We start from the raw sequence: 25,915 nt of genomic DNA on the forward strand, positions 1-25,915 counted from the left end.
GTCATCCCTATAATCTCATGCTGACTTGCAGTATATCAGTACCAGGCCCAGACACAGTTTCACCCATTTGTCTTTCTCTTACCTGCAAAACAATGTGGAAAGCTACTCATTAACAGTGCTACTGGTGCAATAATTTAAAATTCCAAAGCTTTTTGTATGATTTGTATGGTAATGCGTGGAGATATGAAGGTCTTCCTTTATCATTCCATTATTCCAGCCTGTGGAAGGGTTAAATACTCTTCTCTGGAGCTTTCCATGCTCCTGTGTGAACCTGTAGAGCAGATGAGAAGCAGAGTGTATGTCAGGGAGGTATGTGTGTGCACACACCCCAATGAAGGGGAGTGTACGTGCAGACAGAACACCTTCTACCTCCTGTCTCCTGTCTGTATTACCTCAGGGGAAGTACCAGCTGCCTAAAAGTCACACTCTGTATTATCATAGATTTTATTCTTGAGGAGAGACACATATACCACCGCAGCCATGGGGAAGCAGGTAAGATCTGATAAAGAAACACTTAGTGGCATCGGGTTAAGGGTTGCGAGTTTAGCGAGCGCCTGTGTTTTAAATGTAGCTTCTGTTGCTCAGAGTAGCAATGCTCATTGTCTCAGAGTGAGCAGTGGGACACTTGAGGGAACTACTATCACTTTTACGTTGAGTCAGAAATAGGTGACCGTGATGGTAGGTTTCTGCTAAATTGCCATCTTGAAATCGACAGTATTAAGGATCAATCAACACACGCTATCTATAATACTGGGATACTGACTTCTACTGTGTGAACCAACACACTGCAGGCGAGCACAGTCAGGAATACATTAGAGACACACATGCATGGACGCACAAGAGTGAGCAATCAGGCTTGTAGGAGAAGAAGCACTGCACTTTATGTGTTTGTCAGTGAGAATTTTAATTTAGAGGTGAGCCGGAAATGTTGCCATAAGAAGTTCAGTCTTGTGTGTGCACATGCAGCACATCTGCTGACAGTTGAATGTACTCATATCAGCTTCCTCATTAAACAACTCCTGGCAAATTATTGAACCGGCAACATTTTTTTATATTTTTCTGTGCACAGACAAAAATAAGAGCTAAAGAGCTAAAGCAATGCCATGTTGTTCAAAGAGAGAACAGAATGTGTAATTGTGCCAAATAACTGCGGATAGGGAACTCTGGTGAATTCGTTTTGGTTTTCAGTACTTTCCCTCATCCAAGCATCTGGTTCTGCTATTGCTCCTAACCGCCGTCCTTCCCTCTAAGAGACTCAAAGTAGAGCATTCTTTCTTGGGATCAAGCTTTTGTGCCTCGGTATTGAATTATCATTGTCCAGCCATCCTTTTATAATATTACAAACTGGACGGCGAAGACACTGCATTTGAAATGTGTTATCATTTCCTTCAGTGCTTTGAATGTGTGGAGATCTATTTTACTCTCATTACAAAGCTCTGATTCTTCAATCTTCATGCAAAATGTTATCAGAACTGTCTCCATCAGCAGTGCCAGCTTACCAGCAGCTGTGAGTTCTCTGGACCTGCTTGTTGTGACAGGGAGAGAGCTGGTTCAGTCTCATTGTCAGTGAGTGTGGATGGACATGAGCTGTATTAGTGTGTGTGTGTGTGTGTGTGTGTGTGTGTGTGTGTGTGTGTGTGTGTGTGTGTGTGGACTCACCGCACTGTACAGATGAAGAATAGTCTTTTCATCAGCGATACGCCTGTGGGAAAAGTAAATGTTTAATCCATTTCAAACTCCAGAGAATGTGCATCACAGGCCAAGATTGAGGAATGTGTTCTGGGCTGTCTTGAAGGAATGCTTTGTTGACATGTGAAGTGAGGACAGCCACTCTAAGCCAAGGCTCACAGCAAAAGCAGACAACTGATCAGTTTGACTGCGTCTTAACCTTTGGAGCATGTGAAACACAGCAGAGACAGGCCTCTTGTATCTACGGGCATTAAACACTGCGGTTATCAGTGATCGAGCTAACTGTGACAACTCTGTCAAAAGTGTCTTATCCCGAGCAAGATATAGCGTTTTTGAAAACATCCCTTCGTCCGGATGCAGCAGACCCAGATCCTAACAGCTGGGCTCAGCCTTTGGCTCTGACAGTCTCCTTGGACACATGAACACAGCACACCAAAGCAGATGTTCAGTCCTCCTCCAGCATTTCCTGGTGTAGGAGTGTAGTGTAGTCTCTTACTGAAGGATGGAGGAACAGCACAGGAGTCAAAGGAAAGCTTCATACGTCCTTTACGTGAGATTAGTTGTGTCTTTAACTGCTAGTGCGTCTTGTAAAGAAAATAGGTATTCATATCGAGGCTGGTTTTTAGGTGGAGTCAGCAGTTGGGAGAGTGATTGAATGCTTTACTTACGCCATATCTGATAAGATCGGTTGAGTGTTGTTGAAGGGCGATTCTTGATAAAGACCTGATACTAGTTTTTTTACTGTAGATCCCTCAGAAGCTGGAAGCAATTACAGAATGCAGCAGGCGTTCACCGCGCCCTTTTAGAAGGATTCATTTTTTCAGGAAAAAATAAAATACCAAGACTTTCAGGCAACAAGGCTGTGGTGTGGACTAAACATAACACATGACCATTCTTTCCCAAAAACTCCTCCACTGTTTTATTTCAGTGAGAAAACACCAGACAGAAGAGTGTTTCATTGTATTGCGTTCAGCCAAAAAGTAGAACTGGTTTTTGTGGTGATGATGATGTCAAAATCTTGACAAAACAGCTGATGTTGAACGATTCCTGCAGCTTCAGATGCACAGCAGACTATAATGCTATATCAATGTCTTTGCTCCTGAAGAAGACATCCCTATCGCCATTAGAAAATGTTACGGCGAAATAGTGCTGCTTTATACAGTTAAATCTTTTATTTGTTCACTACACCATATTAGAGAGGAGGACTACACGGACATTTGATTTGGTTGTTGGCAAAATCATGAACACAGCACCAATAAAACCTCAGCACACAAAGGAAAATAATCAATTCCAGGTCAATGCTCACAAGAGCCCTATATGTTCTGCCAGCTAATCATAAACCACATGAAATGCATGCAGACGTTGACCGAAGTGATGAGCACACACAGCAGACATTTTATACACTCATGCACAGCTGTGTGATAAATAGCTTTAATAATTAAAAGGGGGGGGGGACTTTTCTCTTAAATTGCACCAAATAACACTTCTGTTGAAGTTTAAAGATACATTCCAGGATGTCGTAATTGGCTTTGTGGTGACGTGTTCATTTATTTTTGCTTAATGTTTGGATTGATTGTGTGTGTGTGGCTTAGTTATGGCCAGAATGTCTTGGGAATCAAGTAAAAGCAATTCAAATCGTGAACCTTTGCCATGGTGAGGACAGACTACGTTTTCAGCTTATTGTTTAGTAGCAAAAGGTCGGGTGGCTGTTTTGGACTGCCCTAGTTAGTGAAACAACCCTTGATGCTTAGATCGGCGTTCAAAAAGACAATCTTGATGCCAAAGCATGTGCTAACTCAACCAGGCTTTAATAGTTTCCAAAGGCTCAACGGCTAAACACAACATGATCAAGATAATCAGTTTTGTGTTTGTATGTGGTCTGTGATCTGATGAGCGCCGTTTATTGTGAGGATGTATGGAGCTGCGTATTAAATGCAACCATGCAGCAGAGCCCTGGAGACTGATCCCATCTGTTCGGGGGCCTGGTGGTGCAGTCAAAAACTCATCAAAATGGTCTCCCCAAGGTTCACGCACCTCCCTTTGTCTCTCCATTTGCTACATCTTTGTCCTTTTTTTGCTGAGAGGGGGGAGCCAGGGGCAAGAGCTCAACCCTGGAGAGGACGGGGAGGACGGGGGGGGGGGGGGACCAGTGCATTCATGGAGACGATATCCATGAAATGACCCAGTGGAAGTGACGCTTCCTGGGCATGTTTTACGCTCGCATGAGCACACGGCTGGGGCTGGGGCAGGGTGGGGATCTCGAGCAATGAGGGAGGGGTTGTGGAGAGAGGCGAGCCAGGATGCCACTGAATGTTTTGTTTCGTCTTTCACCCATGTGCTACTGAACTAGAATGCTGAGCTGTCAGTGGGAGTTGCATCTTCTTGCTGTGTTTTAGAGGATCACACTGGACAACAGCGCGTAAGTAGGGCTAACTGCCTTCTTGTGTGGCTGCTGAATTGAATGGAAAAGTTGTGATGATTTGCTTCAGTGAGAAATTCTGGTGATGTTGTTTGGACCATATCCTCCTGCTGATTAAATATGACTCTCATCCAGCATAAAACACTGTCCTCGTGTTTTGTTTTCTGTTGAAGGCATTTTAAGATCACGTGAATATTTCAGGATTCCTTTGTTTAGTGCAAAATGAGTTTGCACTTGCTAGTGGATGAGCACCAAGGGAAAGCACAACCTTCTAACACCATGATGTATATACGCATACACAATGGATTACAAATGTCTGCTACCCTCCTCCCCATCAAAGTTCATGTCACATCAAATTTCACAGCCTATTTTGTTTGAACTTCTTATCTGCTCCTTCAGGAAGGGTTTTCTGGCCCTTTCTAGTTCTTTGTCCAATTAATACATCTTGATGTGCCAAGAGACCTGCCTCAGGCAGCAAATGGCCTGATTTAGTGGGATGAATATTCATTTGTTTTGAAGAATTATTTTGACAGTGCTTACTTATTGATGAGGGAATATGATGTACAGTATTATCCAGCATATTTTCTGGAAGTACTTTTTGAAGGATTACACAGGGAACTTTACAATTTTGATTGTTACTTATACAAATACATAAACAATTGTTATTGTCAGTTTCCCAACCTCTGGACTGGATTTGAATTGTGGCTTTGAGTTTTATTGTGTGCTATGGCTATGATGGAAAAACTGTTGAGAAAACAGCCAGTTTCTCTTTTGGCAAAGTTGAGATGTTATGACATAGTAGATGTCAGATATTTAAATTCAAACAAGATCAAATTAGTTTTGATTTGTTGAACTGCCAATGGGGCACATGAATAAACCTGTTTTCCGCACTGGAAGCCACAGAAACTGTGCGTTAGCCTGGATCACGGGTCAGATTGTGTTTCCAGCGGTTGAAGTGGGAACAGTTTCTTAAACCGCCGGCCAGACAAGTTTTCTTTCTCGACATGGTTAAAGCAGAAACAGACCTTTTTCCTCTTTATGTATATTGGAGTTCAGCAAAGGGGAGTGACTTTGAATTGACCCTGCAGAGGTAGAACTGTTTTCGCCTTTAAAATGGCCTCAAATGTCAGTGTGACTCCACAGTCCAAGTAAATGTCATGAGTTTCATGGCATTTTATTGCACTGAAATGAATCTTAGTGCGAGAGAGACGGAAGAGGCAAAGTCATGATTACAAAGCCAATTTCAATGTGTGGCCTAGGGCAGTGGCAATAACGCTCTCTTGTAGATTTTCTTGCTGTTGTAATTCACTGGAGACGGTGGCATACAACTGAGGAGGGATGTGAGAATAGTGTAGAATTGCTTTTACTGTGTTTTACTGAGGAAATGGATGTGTGCTGTGCTGTTTACAAATCCATTAGTGTGTGGGTAATGTGTGCAGAATGAGTGGAAGTCATGCTTAATTTGTCTATTGTCTCTCCTTACTTGTCAGCCTCAAGAGTTTAGTTGTGGTCACTGGGAGCAGAGTGACCCGTCTCAGGTATTGTTAACAGTGTCTTTACACATTTCTTTGCCGTACAAAATGCAGCGGCCTTTTAGACTGGCATGGGATGCTGGACAGGAACTGGAGAGTGACAGACAGCAGTAGGCTTGACTGAGAAACAAACAAGCTGTGAAGAGAGAGCCGAGGGTTTGCCAATGAAAAGATTCGAGTGGCATTTGGCTCGAGCGCCAAGATGCATCGTTGCTCTTGCCACACCGCCATAGCAACTGAAGCATTATGCTTTCCTCCCACCCCCCACCCCCTCACCACTGAGTATCCAGATTGTACCAAAGAGTCATTTATTTAAAGATCTTTTGACTCCTCGTGTCGACCCTAGCATTTAGCTAGCCAGCTGCGCACAACTTAAATTACATTTTTATGAATTCAGCTGTGTTAAATAGACATTTTGCCATGTCAGCTTTGATTACTCACTCATTTACACAGCTTTATTTTCTTTTGAATGACATGTAAATGAGTGACTGCATCAAAGTCTAATATAAATGTGCACGTAACCTCAGCTGAGCATCTCCACAAGGCCCATCCATCCCAGTGCTCCAATTTGTCATGCAGGGCACCTCTGTTCCCCGGTGACCAATCAGGAGTGCCTCCTTGGCTGCTAAAAGCAACCCCCCCCCCCCCCTCACCACCTCATCATCAGCTGTGATTGACAGCCTCCCACAGGAAGGAGGGGGGTTATTTACCTCCTTATGTTCTCATGGGACTAAGTTAATGATCCCGGCCAACAAAATAATACAAAGAGGGGAAAAGCTTGAGAAGTCGGCGCCTGGTTGAACCGTTTGGAGCAGTTTCGGCTTCCTTTGGAGAGGATTACAGGAGAAGAGGTTGTGTGAGGAGAATTTCAGAGATAGCAGTGAGACATACGAAGCAGCAGAGCCCAGACAGAAAGCTAAAGGGAGGCTTCTGAGGAAAGCCGGTGTTTTCAGAAGAATCTCTTCTAAGGCTTTTTTTCTGCATTCATCTGTCACCCGGACTATGGACTATCTGCTTGACTGACGAACAGACTGCGAGGTAAGAGACCATCTGTGTTTTCAATCGGTGACTTTACAAGTCCCCCTCTAGGTCTCTTTTGGACTTTTAAGTTAGACTTTGAGAAAGTTTCTGGTGTGCTAAAATAATTATGCTTTGCAGTATTATGCATGCTTTGCATGCAATGTTTGACATTTTGCAAATTATTCTTGGATTTACAAAAAGTGAAAACAATACATCAGTGGTGATGTTGGAGCTGCGGTCCCTTTTCTAATTAATTTTCTCTGCCACTGAATTTAATTATATTGAAGGCTTCATTGCACATTATGTGGCATAATATTTGCATTGGGTCTCATGCAATTACCAAGATAATTCATAAGTAGGTTTGTTGCTTTAAGTCTTTATCTGGCTTAACAAATCCAAGTTGTTTTCATTGCTCTCGCATTTCTTTCCAGTATTGAACCCTGCAGGCTAACCTGAAAAAAAGTATCCTGGCAGGGTATTTGGGTTACTTCTGTTCCAAATCTGTACATGCCTTATGTTCTGTGGTTTTAAACATAAGATAAACATTTGCTTTACACAAAGATATTGTATAAAAAACTGACTTGGTGTCGCTGACAAGGTTGTTTGAGGTAATAGCCTCAAACTAAATACCTCAAACCTCATAAACAGTGAACGCGGGCTCAAATCCAGAGCTCAGAACCTGATCAAACTTTATGTGATCAGCGACGCTGTTTGAATGCCAATCGTGTCAGCCACCACCACGCTTGTGTTGGCAACATTTTCCACGTAGCCAAAGAGCGGCGAACAGATGCCACACAACTGAGACAACTTTCAACACTATCTAAGTCAACTGTCGCAACCACGATATAGTCCTGTTTCCATTTCAGTCACTGTATTCACATGGAAAAAAACAAAAAGGGGTGTAATCGCCCTGAGAAACAAGGCGATTGTTTGATTAATGTAGATTAGAACTAAATGTGGTGTGCACGATCACCATCTGTGCTAATGAGCAACTGCCAGCAGAGCATGGTTGCTGTGTGGCAAAGTTAAAATGTCTTCATTCATCCATGTTAACATGTGCACTGGGACATTGACTCGGACACAAAGCGTCACTGTCCTTCCTGGAGAGAACAATCATCATTGATTCTTGTGTTTGCTTCTGCACTTTGGCTTCATGGAATCTCGCCTGAAGCATGAATCAAAAGAGGATGTGTTATCAATGTGCTGACTGTTGTGTTTGTGGTGTGCAGCTTCAGCTATATGTTTAGTTGAGGATGATAAAAAAAAAGGCTTTGTTGAGAATTGTGGCAACACTCCACACTCTGATAGCCTCCAGTGATAGACCAAACCAGCAGAAGTCCTGCCCCTTTCATGTGATTGGCCAATGCAACAGTTTGCATCCCACTGTGTGTAGATGGGGTACAGAACTCAGTGAGAGGAGAGAAGAGGGTGGAAAGTTTCAATCCTCCAGCTGGTTCACTGTGAGCTTAGAGAAAAGGGTTGGAGGGTCAGAAACTCACAGACAATCGGAGATACGAGTCAGACTCAAAGTTCAGACCGCTGCACTGGATCAGCTTTGGCAGAGCCCAATATCAACACAGACTGACTTTAAAGGTGGCTCTTTCCTCTCCTGGATGTAATCATGTGGCGGGTAAGTCAGAAGGTTATTCTCAACTCAGTCTGTATTATATGTTACTGCTCCTCTTTGTTTTTGCTCCCAAAACATTGAGTCATCATTTGTTTCCAAGCCCCAAGGCGAAGCTCTGCTGAGGTTGTTTGGCCTTGTTGTGTTCACAGATTCCTTCATGTTTGTGAATAATACTTGAGGGATAAGGTGACTAAGTGAGAAGGCCCAGGGGGATTTTGTGATTAAAAAGCGTCAATGAGAGTGGGAGTAGCTGAAGTTGGTTTCCAGCGTCAAAGCTGCTTTTTTTTATTGTTACATTTCACTCAAACAGAGAGATCCTCTGCAGCACCGAGGGAGATAAACCCTGATCATCCATAATCTGGTAGCCTCATCATGACCTACAGAATATACCATATTCCATATTATGATAAGATAAAAGACACTGACTTTTCTCCTCTGCTGCATCCATATCTATACTCTGGCGATACATCTGGATACAGTTTGTGACAGGCCTACATGCATGGGAGTCATTTCACATGAAGCTAATGAGGAGTAAGACTGAGACGCTGCTGTTTCCCTGATTAATTAGTGACTTATCTTGTTCCCGTGAGGGGGAATGTTGGACATCTTCCCACCAGAGTGGCTGCCTTTGATCGCTAGTGTGACAAATATCAAGCTGTCACCATGGAAACACATGTGGTGGTCTTTATTAATAAAAACTGTGAGATTGAATCTGTGAGGGTGGATCTGTGAATATTAATTGGTATCATTTTTGTTGTTGATGTTCCAATTAGTTTGCTATAATTGGATTCAAATGTTTTTTTTCTTCATTATTCTTGTGAAAAATGTCACGATATAATGTGGGCATGTCTCAAGAAAAGATAGATAAACGTGTTTGCTGTATTATAAAAATCAGCCACATGGTGTCGCTCTTTGAATGTCTTACCCAGCAATAAAACATCAATCTTGTTGTATGCCGTTTACAAATCGCTTACCCACACACGAGGTAACACGGATACTTATGCAAATGACTCATTTGTGCGTTTGGATGCCAACCAACTTCTTCCTCATGATAGTTTTGGGCCCAGTGACACATTTGTTCTTCGCGTGCTAATGAGCTGCAGGCTGCAGCAGCGCGCTTGTGAAAGTCACATTCTGTGGAGTTCCTGTGGTTGTGGAAAGGATGCGGTGTTTCCAAGCCGATGCCACCTGCCAAGCCGCACAGAGGAAATGAGAGCTTGATGCTGACCAGGATGACCTGTCCAGCTCAGACAGCAGCGGCACAAAGAAAAGAAAGAAAGGGAAAAAATAACTTGCTCGGCCGACCTTTAGACCTCTATTCAACTTCTCTGTCTGTGTGAAACTCATTAGCTACAAACATTATGTGCATTATAGATTTGCTTTGTGCCGTTTCCTCATCTGGAGCTTCATTATAAAACATCCTGTTCACTCATGGAGGAAGTTGGAGCCTCTTAGTGGAAAGTTGACTTTACTTTCATCTTTTACCAACAACTTAATGTCTGCCAACATCAGATTGCCAAATGAATGCACACATGACAGCCACACTTCTCTTCGTAATCCTGTTTGACAGATGAGTTCTAAATGTAGTCGCCTAAATGTTTTCGTAATTAGCTTCCCTCCATAGTCCTTTAAATATCAGTAACAAATGGATGCCGGTCAGGGCCAGGCTTCAGCTAATCTCAGTAATGTAGATCAGGTAGATTTGTCAGTTTAATCAGCTGGCTTGTGCTGCCACAGCTGAAAATCACATTAGGCCTGAGTGGGCCGCTGCTGAGCTGGCTGCTTTAGGGAGCAGCAACAGGCCACACATTGGTCACAGCCACGCTGTGAAGACAGGATTACAGATAAATATGTTCGGTGTCTGCCCCAGGAAAGAAGACAAAGAGCAATCGCACTCTCTCAGTCGCTGAGTACATGGTTCAGAGCCATCATTAAAGGTGATAAAAGACCATAACCAAAAGGATTAGAAAGTGCTTGAGCAGGAAATTATCTTCCCAACTGAGACGATGTAATTGTTTCATCTCTAAATGAGCCATTACTTCCTAATCAAATAAAACTCCAAATGTTCGGTCGGTGCTCAAGTTCATCATTCGACAAAGAGCCACGCAGTTAAGAGCATATGTCTCACACCTGTCATATCTTCAAGTAGTGAGCATTTAGCATCTTGAAGCATAATTCTGCTGTGAAAAACACACGCTGAACTACCATGAAATGAAAAAGCAATTTGTACTCCAAAAGGAGGACATTTGCACAGACTATTCATCGAACTATTTGTCCATATAACTGTTAAAGTATAAAGACATAATGTTGGTTTCGATCGTTTTTTAAATTTTTTACAGACTACTCCATACATTCTTGGTATTATACACCATGATATACTGTATCTTTGTGATTCTCATCACAAAGTCACATTCCCATGTGCATCTCCCTATGTAGCGCACACCCATCGCTTTGTCTGAACTCAGGGTGTCTTTGGTATTTACAGTGTGTATCTGTCTCTCAGAGAGGATCGCCGCGCAGGGGACTCCTTTTGAATGACAAGAGAATTCGAATGGAGCACAGCGGGGATGTGCCTGGAAATAGAGGCACATGGTAAGCAGATGGTACATCGGTGATTCCCACATGAGGGCCAACTGGGACCGAGTTGTTCGTGGCAGATGATGTTCCGTCGTGTTTGTCTTCATTTGTAGCTGTCAAGAGAGGAGGCGTAGTGACTTTCAACTGTTGCTGTCAGGAAGTTGAATGGAGGTTTTATAGAATAGACATCGTTTTATATTACAGTCAGTTGAATGTCTATTAAGCATTGTGTGTTTTATTTTTAAATTGTGGCACTCATGAGGCCTCTGAAAACACAAGACAACCGACTGTGATGTAGTTCCACGTCAACGTGGTGACAGAGTCGCAGACCTCTGTTCCACGTCAACGTGGTGACAGAGTCGCAGACCTCTGTTCCACGTCTACAGATGAGTCTCAGGCTGCCTCCCACCTGTGTTTGTGTCTTCAGCTTTGCTCCTTGAGTCCCTGGTGGCACAGCTAAGAACACTTCCAATCAACAGCATTGTACTGCTGGAAGGTATAAAGGGACGGTCACACAGGGAAACCTGAAACTGAACCTGAGAGGACACTAACCTGCCTGTGAGGGCATGGGCTGTGGCTCTACACAACCCTGTGCCTCTGCTTTGCTGATTCTACCCCCCCCCCCCCTCTCTCACACACACACACACACACACACACACACTCTCACTGGTGTCTGCTCTCTCTCTCTCTCTCTCTCTCTCTCTGTCTCTCTCTCTCTCTCTTCGTCTAGTACTGGCCAGCCCTCCAGCTGTAGGTGGAGCTGGCTTTCCTGGAATTGTCGGGCAACTTTTCCTGTTGTGCTTTCTGCCTCTTGCTCAATCTCTTGCTGAATGACAGCCCTGCTGCAGGATTACTGGGGCGGCGAAGACTTGTGTCATCTGGATGCCCATCTCCACAGCATGGGGTTTATGGCCGGTGCACATGTCGTCATAAATTTGTTTTCATGATTTAGGACAGAAGTTTTCCTTCAGCAGAAATGTCTCGGCATTGCAAAGTGGGGCGAACTCCATCGGTGGGTGAAGTAAACTGTGTATGAATGGGAGAGCTTTCAGGAGTGCGTAGTGTACACCGAGCTGAAAAATGCAGCTCGCAGTGGCTCTTTGCCATAACATTGTTTTACAAGCTCTTTGTAACTTATGGTATTTCATACAACAGGCGATGACATCAGAGAGTTCTTTGCATTGTGTTTGTAATACAAAGCTATTTATGCTTTTAAGGACATGCCTGGTGAAAGTAACAACTAAACCTGTTTGGCGAGTACAGTAACCGCTATATTGTAGCTGGCCGCGTTGCTAAAAATGATTCAATGTTGTCTTGTGTGTCCAAAGTAAAAACATGTCAAACAAATGGTTAAAAGGTTCGACATGTTTAGTCGTTTCATGTGCCACAGTTTGGGTACTCTGTAGAGATTAGCTTGGTTTTATAGGCTACTTATAAATACATGCATGTTGAGGATTATTCACTTCAAGCACTGTCTGAAATTTTAAATGGAACATGTAAATGATTGATACACTTTTAAACGATACCAGTGCCAAAATGCGTCATATTTAGCATGTTAGTCAAGAGGTCGTGTTTGATCCTCTGTGATAACTTCTAGATACCTATACGTTCGCCGCTTTGTCAGAACAAAAAGGCAAAGAAACAAAAGCCCCACAGATGCCTCACAGTCACTAGAGACGAGTGCAACAATCGCCTCTTGTCTTGTACAGTGCAGTGGGATAGCTGCATGTCTGTGAAGATTTGAATAGAATGGAAAGAACAAACCCAGGTCTGTAGCTTGCAGTATCCTCACAACTTCAAAAGGCTACTTGTGCCCGGCTGTTCTGATAATGAGCTTTTGCCTTCTTCACACATAATGAGTGGAGGTAGATAGACGCTGTGAGCACAGTGTGTCCACTCGCAGCTGGGGTGTCTGACTGGCCGGGAACAAAGGCTTAGTGTCTGCGATAGTGTGGAGTCCCAGCCATCAGCAAGCAGGCCAATACACTTCTGCTTGGCTGAGCTGTCAGTCCTCACCGGCCTGCTGGCCTACACACTACAGCATAGAGAGGAACACATGGGGATAGGCTAAACTATGCCTGTGCCAAATTGAGAATGAGCCACTGCTGCATTCTCAAAGTTGTAAGTTCAGCCAGATAGATATCGCAGAAGTTTGATGCATGTATAAAATGCAGACAAATGTTTTTTGTCTGAGATTTCTCCTGTTTGCTTGTCAGATATCTCTTACAAATATTTACATAGAGTAATATTTATATTCATGTTTTCGCATTCAATGTGCAATGGAAATCAAATTAAACTCAAGCTGGATGAATCATTTTTTGTCTATTATCATAAGTACTTCATGATAATAAATAGTGACAGAATGTGCATAGTCTATTTTTATTCTTCAAGCCTGTGTCAACCTATAATCGGTGTATAGAATCTCGGAAAATAGCGAAAAATGCTGGTTACAATTTCCTACCAAAGGCGATGTCTAAAATCCAAAGATATTCAATTTACTATCACATAAGATAAACTAAAGCTGAAAATCCTCACAATTGACAATTGTGTATTTTTGCTTGAAAAAAAACTGTGACGATTTTCTCCTATTCAAGGAGGGTTTACGACTTCTCACAGATTATCTCTTTTCACAGCGATCACCATTTTCTAATCAACTTCTGTGTCATCTTTACAGATAGCTGATCAGCTTCCCTGGATTTTGCTGACGACCTCCCTTTGTTTTGCCTGAAGATGGAAACGCTGGAGTCGGAACTGACCTGCCCAATCTGTCTGGAGCTCTTCGAGGACCCGCTGCTCTTGCCCTGTGCTCACAGCCTTTGTTTCAACTGTGCCCATCGCATTCTGGTCTCACACTGCACGCCCAGCGAGCCTATACAATCTATCAGCGCCTTTCAGTGCCCAACCTGCCGCTATGTCATCACCCTCAACCAGAGGGGCCTAGAGGGACTCAAACGCAACGTGACATTGCAGAACATCATTGACCGCTACCAGAAAGCTTCTCTAAGCGGACCTAATTCTCCTAACGAAACTCGGCGCGAGCGAGCCGTCCCCGACAGCAAAGCCATGACTTGTCCCGGCGACCGGGTGCAGTGTCAGTTCTGTGAGCAGGATCCTCCTCAGGACGCCGTGAAGACCTGCGTCACCTGTGAGGTGTCATACTGTGACGAGTGTCTCAAGGCCACCCACCCCAACAAGAAGCCATTCACGGGCCACCGTCTAATCGAGCCCTTGCTCGATTCCCATCTGCGAGGGCTCATGTGCCTCGAGCACGAGGACGAGAAGGTCAACATGTACTGCGTGACAGATGAACAGTTGATCTGTGCATTGTGTAAGCTGGTTGGCCGACACCGGGACCACCACGTTGCGGCCCTCGGCGACCGATTTGACAAACTCAAGGTAAGAAATGATCTGTAGGTGGAGGAATGCTTGAAGAATAATGATGCACTGACGAAAACTTATTTACTACTTATTGCAGTCCCGCAGAATTCAAAGCTGATTTAGATATTTGCTCAAACTCTTGGTTCATCTCATCCAGTAAGTGAAGTAAAGTATGACATTGTAACATTGGTCCTTAGTTGTTTGCACTGCAAACTTAGCTCAACCATTCTTTTTTTAAGGGTACAGTTTCAACTGCTCATTCCATTTTGGATCCGCACCCCATTCAGAGGGAACGTGATCCTGGATTTGGACTCTATTATTTTGTTAAAATAACCCCTAAAATACAATGCAAGTACAAACTCGTTAATACTGCTTAATGTTATGGCAAGTAGCATTTGTGTTTATTATTGTAATTCAAATGTGAAGCAGGCATTATCTTTTAGCAAATCTGAGCTTCATATACAGTTAATTTCATATGATAAACTATACGAAATAACTGATGTTACAAAATAGCCTCGCTCAATTATATATTACAATAATGTGTGCGTCTGGTGATATTCTATATTGTTCTTATTGTCAACAACATAATGGGGAATTCATTGGTTCTTCTCACAAATCTGTGCCTGATATGGCGTATTTGTCTGTGCCTTAGACCTCCATTGTAGTCCAAAAGCACATCAATGAGCCACACCAGTGCACTGGGTGCCATGTCCCCTCATAACGATGAACATGGGCCCTGAGCTTGTTTTGAATCAATCCCACACAAATCGTCCTTCTGCTGTGAATATCCGCTGGCGTAATGAAAATAGTTCCCGACAAAGACACAATTTCATCTGTTTGAGAAACCTTTTTTTAAACACCTACGGTTGTTTAAGGAAAGTATCTTGTTTTTAAAGATTTACATTTTTAATATAGGCTTGGGGCTTTATTTTAGTCTTTTCACAGGATTTGTTTTCGGTACAAAAATATAGAATATTGCCAGCCTTATCCTTGAAGACCAAATGTGTCATAAGCCCTCGAACATTATATAAATGAAGTGAGTTTGAGGTGGTCTCTCTCTCTCTCGACTAGTCTTAAATAGAATGACACCCAACGCAAGAGAATGCTTTCACAGGTTTTAGGTGAAGTGAAAGTGCTCACTTTCAGAAGATGGGCCGATATCAATAAGGCATGAGAAGATGATGTTAGCTGGAGCACATACAAATGTGGATCTACAGTCCTCCCATTATACGTGTATCAGCTTTTATCATAAAACTCAGAATTCGGCTTGGCGGGTCAGTGCTTCGTCGACACAATGTTGTTCTCTATCATCTCTCCAGTAACCTCAGGGAATCATTGTATCGTCCAAAACAAGACAATCATGCAGCAGAGCTGTATTGTGAAGCCTTTGACTTGGCAATAACAACTCTGACCTACCGTATGCAACTTAATTCAAGCAAGGTAAACTCTCGAACCATGAAAATATCGATCATCAAAAATGTCTTTAGCTTAATGGTTTTGAGCTTTCTAGTTGTGTCAAAGTTCACCCTTAAGTGTATCCTGAACATTGCATGGCATCCACAGCATGAAATAAAAATGAGGTTCTGCTTTGTTTTCACAAACCCTCAGTGTCCATGCATGACACAAAAGAAAGGGAGAGGGGGGGGGGGGGGGGTTAGTGTCTCACAGGTAACACTGGAAACCCTTTTGTTTGCCTCTTCCTCTCTTTCACAATGCTTGGTCACAGCGTAACTGTGGTGCAAGCAGTCTTTTGCAACAGTTTTGGAAAGATCCTTAACCTGTCTCCTCTGTTTTGATCATGCTGTCGTTGTGCAGAAATCGCCTGGCCGCGTTCTCTGTGTGGTGGGGCGTGGTCATTCACACCAGGAGGCAGACCAGGTGATCAGCATCATTTCTTTCATTCCACATTCAGGGCCAGTACGTTTTCATGGAGAAAACAACAACAAAACGATGTTGCTTTTTCAAGGGCTTAATCCTTTTGAAAATCAACACAATTGCAAAGTTAGTACGGTATATTGCTTTGTGTTTTTATGATTCGGTGTTGAAGAGTAGAATCCTTTATCGTCCTAAAGACTGACTGTGTTCTGTTTCTTTCTCCTCTGTAACATCCTCAGTTGCTTGATGTCATTTTAGCAACGAGACATATTCTACCAATTAGTTTTTTTCCAAATTATAACTCTTGCTTGTCTTTCCATCCTGTTGACCTTGCATTACGTGCACTTAGCTGCATTGTTTTTTTCTCGTGGCACGCAGGACAGGACCCAGGTGGAGCGCAGCTGAGCTTGTTTATAGTTGCTTTTTTTTCTAAACACATGGTTACAGCCACAGTGCCTCAGATTTCCCAGAGATTCTCACATAATAGGATGTTGTGACATTGGCGAGTGTGTTTGTGTGTGCGAGCATGCACAATGCAGTAATTCCTTCAGTCTGCTTTTGGCACTATGTGACATGATCCTAGTCTGGCATTATATCATCCATCCATCATACATTGTCAATGTTCAATGTATATATTCGTATGTTGGGTCAGATGAGTGGGTCGGGTATATCCCAGCATGCAATGGGGGCAATGGGGAAGAACTTTTTTTCGGTTCAGTTTTTTTCAGTTAAAAAATAAATAAAAATAACATATAAATGTCATAGCGTAATGCTTATTCCACTTTATAAAGAGGTATTAAAAAACAAAGAGGATGAAACACACACGCTCAACTTTTCAAAAGGTGGGGAACCACCACCTAAACAGGTTTGGAACCCGCTTTCATCCACACCTTAACTGAAAGTTCTTTAACAATAGGCCTTTTCACAGCAGACTTTTTTGTCATAGTAGGGAAAGCACAGGTGTTACTAATAATATTCACGATGGCTCCTTTCTATGTATTTATCCAAGTAAGGCATGACATTTGACACAACAGGAGCCTGAAACCGAAGCAGCTACATGGAATTCAGCCGTGGTTCATTTGATTATTTACAAGAGTGATTTTTCTTCCTGTGACAGTTTCAGAATGTGCTACACTAGAGAATATAAACCAATATACTGAGGTTTGTTTGCATTGGCAATGTTTGTAAAACAGAACCGTATTTAAAATTTTATCAGATGAGAATATGCAGCAAACTGTTCAATTATAAATGTGAATATAGAACGTACGTATAAAATACTAACTGGGACTTTAATGAAGCGCATTTGGTGTCGCGTTAGCGGATACTTGATAATAGTGTGTATTTACACTCGATCATATGCGTTTCTGATTGAATGAAAGCCTAAAAAGCCCTCCAACAAAGTAAAAACCACAGACGTGTAACGGGGCCGGCGGTGTTCACAGGATGAAGTGACAAACTCTGACAATGGATAGAGTTTCTAATGTTGACACAGGATAAAACTCTCAGTCCTGTCAGTGACCTGACAGGACTGAGAGAGGAAGGAAGAGAGACTGGCCAAAGCAAAGGTGTGGGACCAGAAGCGTGCACACATAAAAGGAAGCTGCTATTCTTTCCTCTCATCGGCTTTAAACGACTCTAGGAGAGAGACCTCCATTAGAGAGAGTGGTCTAAACACACGAATAAGAGTATTAATGTTGCAAGAGAAGCCGTATTTTAGGCACAGTGAGAAACACAGTACACCAAAATGTCTCTCGCGCTTTCTGCCTTTTTCCATTTGCTCTGCCTCTCATTGGCTTCGTGTGATACTTGTCATATTCAAACAACACCATTGTTGGGGGAGAGTTTTAACTGTGCACATCTGGCTACATTCAACATCAGTTTGATTAATATGTTGTGTTTCATGCGTCCATTTTAAAACTCCTCACCAGTACCTTCAACTCAGCATCTGTAAAGGCTTTCATCACCTTCTCTTCCATGTAAATAAATCATAGTCGTGAGAGTGGTAATAATAAAGCTATTTTCGTCGACAGTGACTCACCCACCTTATGAAATCACAATGTGAGACGTCCAAGCTGAACGAGGTCACTATGTGCCACAAACTTTGGATCTTTAAATGCCTCTCTTAACCGTTTGTTCTCTTCTTTTGACTATTTTCCATATTTTGTTTTTGATCAGATCAGGCACAACGCTCACAATTATATTTTAGTAATCTGTGAAACGTTTTGTGAAGCTCACTACTTCTAGTGCAAAGCTAGCAACACTGGGCTGAGTTTTTGGGTTCGATATCTTTTAAAATCAAACTTACTTTTGCTTCTTTCTCAAGATTACCAGCCCGAGCAATAAATTAAGACAAGCATTTGCTGCTTTTAACTTCATCATTCAAAAATGTGGGCTTCTTACTGTGCCACACATGAGTAATAATTTAGAATCTGTTGATAGGTGTTAGTGTGTGTATTAAAACAGCATTTTCCACCCCTGCTTTTGGTCAGACTACACTTTTGTTTTAATTGTATTCATTGACAGCACAATGCAATGACACATTAATCGTCCATTTTAGAAGAAGAATCTGCCACATCAGAAGATGTTTTGTACTACCACAGTACAGTCATCATTCTGCCCAATTACAGTAAGAGATTAAGTGTGAAACATAAGCCTTTGATCTGAGTCAGTGATTAACACAGCCGGGGTTTAGTTGTCCAAATCGCTGGCAGATGCTCTGCTAAGCTCCGTGGCCTCAGCAGACAGTACGATGGGATCTCTGGCACACAGGGAGGACTGGGGCCTCTACACGATCGCAGCCCGAATGTGGCCAGTCATATCCAGCGGCAGCCTTGTGTGTCCTCTCCCATGCCCATTACACTCCAGCCCGGATACGCTCCTTGTCTTCCCATTCACTTAACTCTCAAGTTGTATTCAGCTATTTACAGTTTGATGAGGGTGGGAAGTGTGTAATGAAATACTCATTTTCTATTTTGTTTCGCAGCATGCTTTGGATTCCAACCTCAGCAGTCTAATCAAGAGGACCAGTGAGTTGGAAAGTCTTATGGGGAAACTTATCCAAACCTGTCAACATGTGGAGGTGAGGGTTGTTCATCTGTTCGCCTTCAGGTGCGGCCTCCTTGCTTCTGTTGCTTCATTGAATTATTAACACAGTGAAGAATTACTGTGTCGTATCGTACTGAGAGTGGCTTTTCGCCACGTCAACAAGATGAAGTGCTCTTTAGTGTATAGATCAATCATTTCTTCAACATGCATACAATTTGCTGCAAATTGAGTATTTTTAGAACATGAACTTGGAAATAAAGATATGAAGCAGTTATTATGTCAATCCTCAAAAAGCATATTGTGTACATGTTCATTGCAATGGCTGTGATTGGGATACAAATACAAACTGTGGACAAGGTGGACTGCTGCTCTGCTTGCCCAACAATAAAAGCCATAATTATCCTCTGGAGTGGTTTTCCTATATCATTGTCCTATATAATGTATTTAAAAATGATTTAATCAAATGGACCTGCAGTAGTGCAGCAAAACATATTGTCAAAGCAAATGAATTACCAAACCGCTTCCACAGTTGACACTGTCTCTTATCTCTGCTTCTGTCCTGTCCAGGTAAATGCCTCGCGACAGGAAAACAAGCTGCTGGAGGAGTGTGACCTGCTGATTACTATCATACAGCAACGAAGACAGATCATAGGAACCAAGATAAAGGAGGGAAAGGTACGTCTTCATCACCTTTTGTGTCTCGATGAACTTTTTTTGTTTGTTCATCACCTTGTGCGTGTTGATAACCTTGCCTGCCCACATTACAACCTAGCATACAACCAGAGACAGTACAGTAAGGAGAGGGAGTCGGATTCCTGTTTGTGTGTCACGTTGATTTCACCCCTATTAACACCAATGGGAGATGTGAACGTGAACACAGATTGTGACCGATTCCTTCGCCTCATAGTCACCAAAGTATACATATTGGACCCATTTTCACAAGCCACAAATATTCGGATCATTTGGACACTGAAATAGCATTTTTCAGAAAATGTTTGTTCGAGAAATTTCCTTGTCTCAGCAGACTCTCGCGAGATCTGGATACGAACATGAACGAATGCCCGAACTTATTTTTGTAATGCTAAAATGGCTGTAGCTGTGTAAATAAACAGATCATGCAAATATAACCCAATCTGCTTTTATCCAACCACACAATCATTTCCAAACGAGGCGGAGGGATGAGGGAAAGGCAAACATGCAATGCAACGCCCACTGAGGAGACAGGAAGTGTGTAACATTTGAAATCATTGGAGGAGCTCGTAATGTGTCAAATATCACTGTTGTTTGGTAACAAACTCATCAAAATGTTACTTTTTAAGGTGAGACTCACTTTTGAAAGAATCAATAACACATTTGTTTCTTACAAATAGCATGTTAATTCCATAAATAATAAAATGTTTTTCATCAAATTCAGTATGTTAAAGGTTTTGCTGCTACAGCCTCACTTGGTCTCATAGGAACAGAACCTTTGTGTGTACTTTCTGTGTACTGAAGTCATTCTGCTGACTTTATATATTTTCTCGACTTGTTATGTCACAGATTAGCTCCAGTTTACAGTTGCGTCACAGAGCTAAACATCCGATTGTCCTTAAATATAAATAACTGGTGATCTTTGAAGAGTCATTTACTGCTGTTTGCCGGTATTTCTGCTTTTTGGTTGTTTTTTGGTAACCTACCGTAGATGGTAAAAACATACAATGCAAAAATGGTTCAGAGAAAGCTTTCTGACATCTCAGCTAATTTAACCCGCTCATCCTCTTTTTCTGACCTTATAGCTCAGACAGGGGGCTGGTGACAACATGTCCCCAGATCTGTTTGTGGTTTTGCACACTTGTCACAAGCTCCGTACACTGAAATATTCACCAGACTGCAGAGCTTATTGCTCTATTTTGTCTTCGGTATCAGCCTTGAGCGCCGGAGTTCTTCTGGCACATTGTCCATATTTAATGAGCTTATTCTGTGCCTCTTGAATCATTCCCCTTCCTTTTCCCATGCGAGATGCCATTAGAGAGGCAGTGGCATGCTGTGCCATGCTCAGTGTCAGAGTAAGATCAGCCCTGCTTTCTGTGATGGCCCTCTGAGGTGGAGGACTCTTTCCTTCCTCACGCCGTGCCTCATGTCAGCTTCTGCTTCTGCGTTCAACCACTAAGCCAATATGGCACAGATGCGGGATAGGAGGGTCCGGTTACTATGGCAGTGTCATAAATACACCTCTCGTGCCAGTGCAGCTTGTAGAACAGGTTGAAGCTCACACTCTTGTGGGTATTACACAACTGAAAAATCAAAGGTGTTAATCAGATTTTCCCCAGTAGGATGTTCTAGTTGGTGAAGTAAAATCCAATCTAGCATCTGGCAGGCTGGCAGGCTGGTGCCTCATTCAGTAAATAGGACATTTGCTGGTTATTTACCAAGCTTTCCATCATCATCAACATTTCCTGATTTGTTTTCTGTCTAGTCGATACGTCTGAGGAAACTAGCACAGCAGATAGCCATCTGCAAGCAGTGCATCGAGAGGTCCTCCTCCCTCATCACTCAGGCCGACCAAACTCTCAAGGAGACGGACCAAGCTCGCTTCCTCCAAACGGCTAAAAGCACCTGTGAGAGGTGAGGTACCAAAGATAGCTAACGCTATCAACGGACAATAGCTATGGTGTATAAAACCGTCACCATCTATTAATATACTTCTTTAATTACAGAGTTTCAATGGCAACGGCCTCCTCTCAAATCCTGTTACCAGATATTAACCTGAATGACAGCTTTGATACTTTTGCTCTGGACTTCACAAGGGAGAAACAAATGCTAGAAAGCTTGGATTACCTCACAGGTGAGTGTGGTCTTATACTGCCAGTCACATTACAGCTTTTGGGTAGTTTTACACTTTGTAATTCTTGAAAATAGATGATTTGTTGGGTAAGTTTTATCTGAATAATGCATTTTAAAAGATCTTCATTTTAGGGATGCACCGATCTGACTTTTTCAGTCCCAATACAAATACCTGGGCTTTGGGGATTGGCCGATACCGAGTACTGATCCCACACCAGTGTTTGATTAATAAGCTGTATGCCTCACTGTGTGGAAGGACTGAGATCTTTCTTTCATTTGTGAGGCATCAATCAGGATTGATTCAAATATTGCTTTCTTATGGTCATGGATATAAATCTATTAGAATCATAGTATCCAGCTATTTTAGTCAGGATCGGACAGATATCCGATATCAGTGTGGGTATTTTTGCATCTCTGCCTTCAATTATATAGATTTATACAATTAAAAGCCTTTGGCAGGGATATTAAGCAGCAACTTTACAATACAACTATGAGCCTCTTAGCAACAGAAAACCAACAAAACTCACAAATGTAAGGCTACAATTTTCTGCTGAATGGAATGGGTTTGATTGTTTGTGCTCAGCGCCCGCTATGCAGCATGGGTTTACCTCTGCACGGGGGCTGTTAGCTGTAATAGCTGGGAGGACTATAACCTAGCTTAATTACACTTGTCAGTATTAATCGACACAATATGGATAGTGCTATCATATTGTGAGATTGTTTTTATGTTGAATAGAATCCACTCAGCTTTCATTCCTGTCTCAGAAACAAACATGTGTCTTTTGTTTTCTGATTGCAGCACCAAATCCGCCAATAATCCGTGGGGAATTATGTACAGCTTCATACGACACAATCACAGTTCACTGGACATCAGATGATGAATTCGCTGTTGTATCATATGAACTTCAGTACGCCATCTTCACCAGCCAATCCAATGTTGTCAGTAAGTCTACGTGCAGCTCTCTGGTGGGAGTGCAGTCAGTGTAATGTTCGTGGTGGGAACCAATGATGGAGGGATTTGAAAAGGATTTCACTCAAGGACCTTAAATTGATTGGGGGGCTATGTTACGATATGCAAACATCATATTGTACTGTAGCAGCAGGAGAGGAGAGCTCTGTCCTGGCTGTCATGGTAATGAGATGTTACCAAAATACACTGCAGGATACAGGGGAAAATAACAGCTCAGTCAGACTGGATTTACATCAAGATGCCCATAAAATCAATATTATCTCGGGGTTGAAATGAGTAGCCGACTGTTTGAATTGATTGCTCTAACAAGGCCACGAATGCTCGATCTATTCTCAACTGCCTCAGTGCTCAAGCACACTTGGATGAGTTGTAATGCGACTATATTTGATGAGTCAAAAACAGCAGCTATAGATTGCAAGACTGCATACAATTACACTGCGTTGTCCCATTGAACGAGGCTCTAACTCAACAGTTGGGGGGGGATTTTCAAATTGGTTTGTCAGTGACTTGTCTTTCTGTCTGGGCTGCAGGTTTGTGTAACTCTGCTGACAGCTGGATGATTGTACCAAACATCAAGCAAAATCACTACACTGTCCACGGGCTCCAGTGTGGCACCAAGTACATTTTCATAGTGAAGGCCATAAACCAGGCTGGAAGCCGCAGCAGTGAACCAGGGAAACTCAGGACCAACAGTATGTCAAGAGTGTATTCCATGATTCATTTCCCATGAGAATTGTAATGCATAGAAACTAACATTTTTTTTCTTCCTTTCTTCAAGGTCAACCATTCAAGTTAGACCCGAAGTCAGCTCACCGGAAGCTGAGGGTGTCCCATGACAACCTGACGGTGGAGAGGGACGAGATGTCGTCCAAGAAGAGCCACAGTCAGGACCGCTTCTCAAGTCACAGCAGCTACGGTGTCACAGGAAATGTCTACATCGACAGCGGCCGCCATTACTGGGAGGCTCTGATTGGAGGAAGCTCGTGGTAAAATCATTTACCCGTTTACAGCCATTCTGCTCCGACATTCATGGTCCTTAGAAGATAAATCCTAATGACTTTGGCAATCCACTTCTGCTCTTGCGCAAACACGTTTGTGGTTTTGAGTGAAATGTCACGAGGACTATCGAACATACTTCCATGGAACTTGGTTCGTAAATTCCGGTTGCCTGCGGAATGAATTGTAATACCGTAGGTCATACTTTAACTTCAGGTCAAAACCTGACATCTGTCCAATGTTTTAGTTTTATGGCCAAATACCCACAAAAATAATGCCATTCTTGTCAGTGTCAGCTTTTCTTTGTGTTTATTGCTAATTAGCAAATGCTACCATGCTAACACGCGAACCTAAGATGGTGAACATGGTAAGCATTGTACATATTATACCTGCTACATAGTAGTATGCTAACATTGCCATTGTCAGCCTGTTTTAACATGCATTTAGCGCAAAGCACCGCTGTGCAAAAGTACAGCCTCACAGAGCCCCTCGCATGCTTTATTGATAATGGGGTGGGTTTTAAAATGCTAGCAATGTACAGGTAATTTATGACTGTTTTTTCTTCTATTGGGCATGCAGGTTTGCAGTGGGCATTGCATACAAGTCAGCACCAAAACATGAGTGGGTCGGCAAAAACTCTGCCTCCTGGGTACTGTCTCGCTGCAACAACTCGTGGGTGGTGCGTCACAACAGTAAGGAGATGCCCATCGAGCCCTCACCCCACCTGCGTCGTCTCGGAGTGCTGTTGGACTATGACGCTGGATCACTGTCTTTCCATGACGCTGTCGGCGCTCAGCACTTGCATGCATTCGACATCGCCTTCGCTCAGCCAGTCTGCCCCGTGTTCAACGTGTGGAACAGGTGTTTAACAGTCCTCACCGGACTGCCCATCCCAGATCACTTGGAGGGGACAGACTACAACAACTGACAAAACCGGTCCTGCTAGATTTTCTTTGTGTACCCAAAAAGAAACCAGACTGCCTGCGCCTCATTGACTGTGATGCCCACTTACATGTTGACAAACTGAACGAGATGCCATTAATAGCCCAGGTGTACATTCCTAATCAAGCCTATGTTGAAATGAATCGGAATTATTTGAGAAATGATCTACAGGCATCTGTAGATGTATTTCTTTGCTTTGCACATGTATGTACATTACACTGCCGGATGGCTTTAAGGATTTCCTTACAGTTTGAAATTAATTTTCAAATAGGCTCCAGATAATTTTTATTTCTTAAGTTCATTATATGCCGTTCCATTCATGTTTGATTATAAACCTTTAGGTGCAAGTGACAAACGGACTCTGGCGTTATTGTTTCTGCAGGATTTGTATTGTTGGCTATTTTAAATGTTACGCTTTTGAAATATTTTTTAAATCATAGCACTTTGAGAAGTTGTCACTATAGAATTTATTTCTAAGCCACTAGTACCGTAATGCAAATGTTTCCTTGTCATTGTCTTGTAAGGAAAAAGCACTAAATAGATCAGATAACAAAGATCATTTTTTTTTATTAAGACTAATGTGAAATCAGTCATTTAAGTCATTCAAATATTTATTACCTGTAAATGTGTGCAGTTCAGCATTATGAGATCTTTCATTACAATTTTCACGTTTAAGTTTCTCTCTGACAAGCTGTAATAAAAGTGACTTAATTTGATTAGCTGTGTAATTTGTCCTGGTTTTAAGATGTACTGCATGCTAAATGTGTCTCAGTAAGATGATAATTGAAGATGCTGTACACTTGTTGTTTACACTTATTTATACTTGATCTATCATCAAAGCTTGAACAGGCTGTCAACACCACAGTGAAGAGAAAACAACATCACTAGAGAAAAGTGTCAGTGTTGCTTTGCAGCACTCACTCTGACCCACACTGAGCACAGGCATCACTTTTGACAAGATTTGCTCTGACATCTCTTTTTGTTCTGGAGTAACATGGCTTGAATTCTGCAGCATCCCCTTT

General features: G+C 42.5%; 1 protein-coding gene across 4 annotated transcripts; it reads left to right on the plus strand.

Annotated features, from left to right (window-relative positions):
- Positions 1-408: 408 nt before the first annotated feature.
- On the plus strand, positions 409-25,609 carry mid1 (midline 1). 4 transcript variants are annotated; one of them, XM_079277564.1, is made up of 11 exons: positions 409-492; positions 13,539-14,260; positions 16,058-16,120; positions 19,101-19,196; positions 19,730-19,837; positions 21,618-21,766; positions 21,859-21,986; positions 22,785-22,928; positions 23,486-23,647; positions 23,734-23,941; positions 24,531-25,609. In XM_079277564.1, exons 2-11 carry the CDS (start codon positions 13,595-13,597, stop codon positions 24,877-24,879), a joined length of 2,073 nt encoding a protein of 690 aa, XP_079133690.1. In that variant the 5' UTR covers positions 409-492; positions 13,539-13,594; the 3' UTR covers positions 24,880-25,609. The 4 variants fall into 4 exon arrangements, with proteins under 4 accessions (XP_079133690.1, XP_079133689.1, XP_079133692.1 ...); XM_079277563.1 differs by lacking the exon at positions 409-492 and adding an exon at positions 8,081-8,290; XM_079277565.1 differs by lacking the exon at positions 409-492 and adding an exon at positions 11,814-11,876.
- The last annotated feature ends 306 nt before the right edge of the window (positions 25,610-25,915 follow it).

The sequence above is a fragment of the Melanostigma gelatinosum genome, assembly GCF_949748355.1.
Source record: "Melanostigma gelatinosum genome assembly, chromosome: 10".
Taxonomy (NCBI): domain Eukaryota; kingdom Metazoa; phylum Chordata; class Actinopteri; order Perciformes; family Zoarcidae; genus Melanostigma; species Melanostigma gelatinosum.

Excerpts from the sequence above, each read along its gene's own strand:
- mid1 (XM_079277564.1), top strand. The coding sequence starts at position 13,595 with ATGGAAACGCTGGAGTCGGAACTGACCTGCCCAATCTGTCTGGAGCTC. Across the intron at positions 21,987-22,784 it reads AAGCTTGGATTACCTCACAG|CACCAAATCCGCCAATAATC; the intron begins GTGAGTGTGGTC and ends TTCTGATTGCAG. Across the intron at positions 23,648-23,733 it reads AGGGAAACTCAGGACCAACA|GTCAACCATTCAAGTTAGAC; the intron begins GTATGTCAAGAG and ends CCTTTCTTCAAG.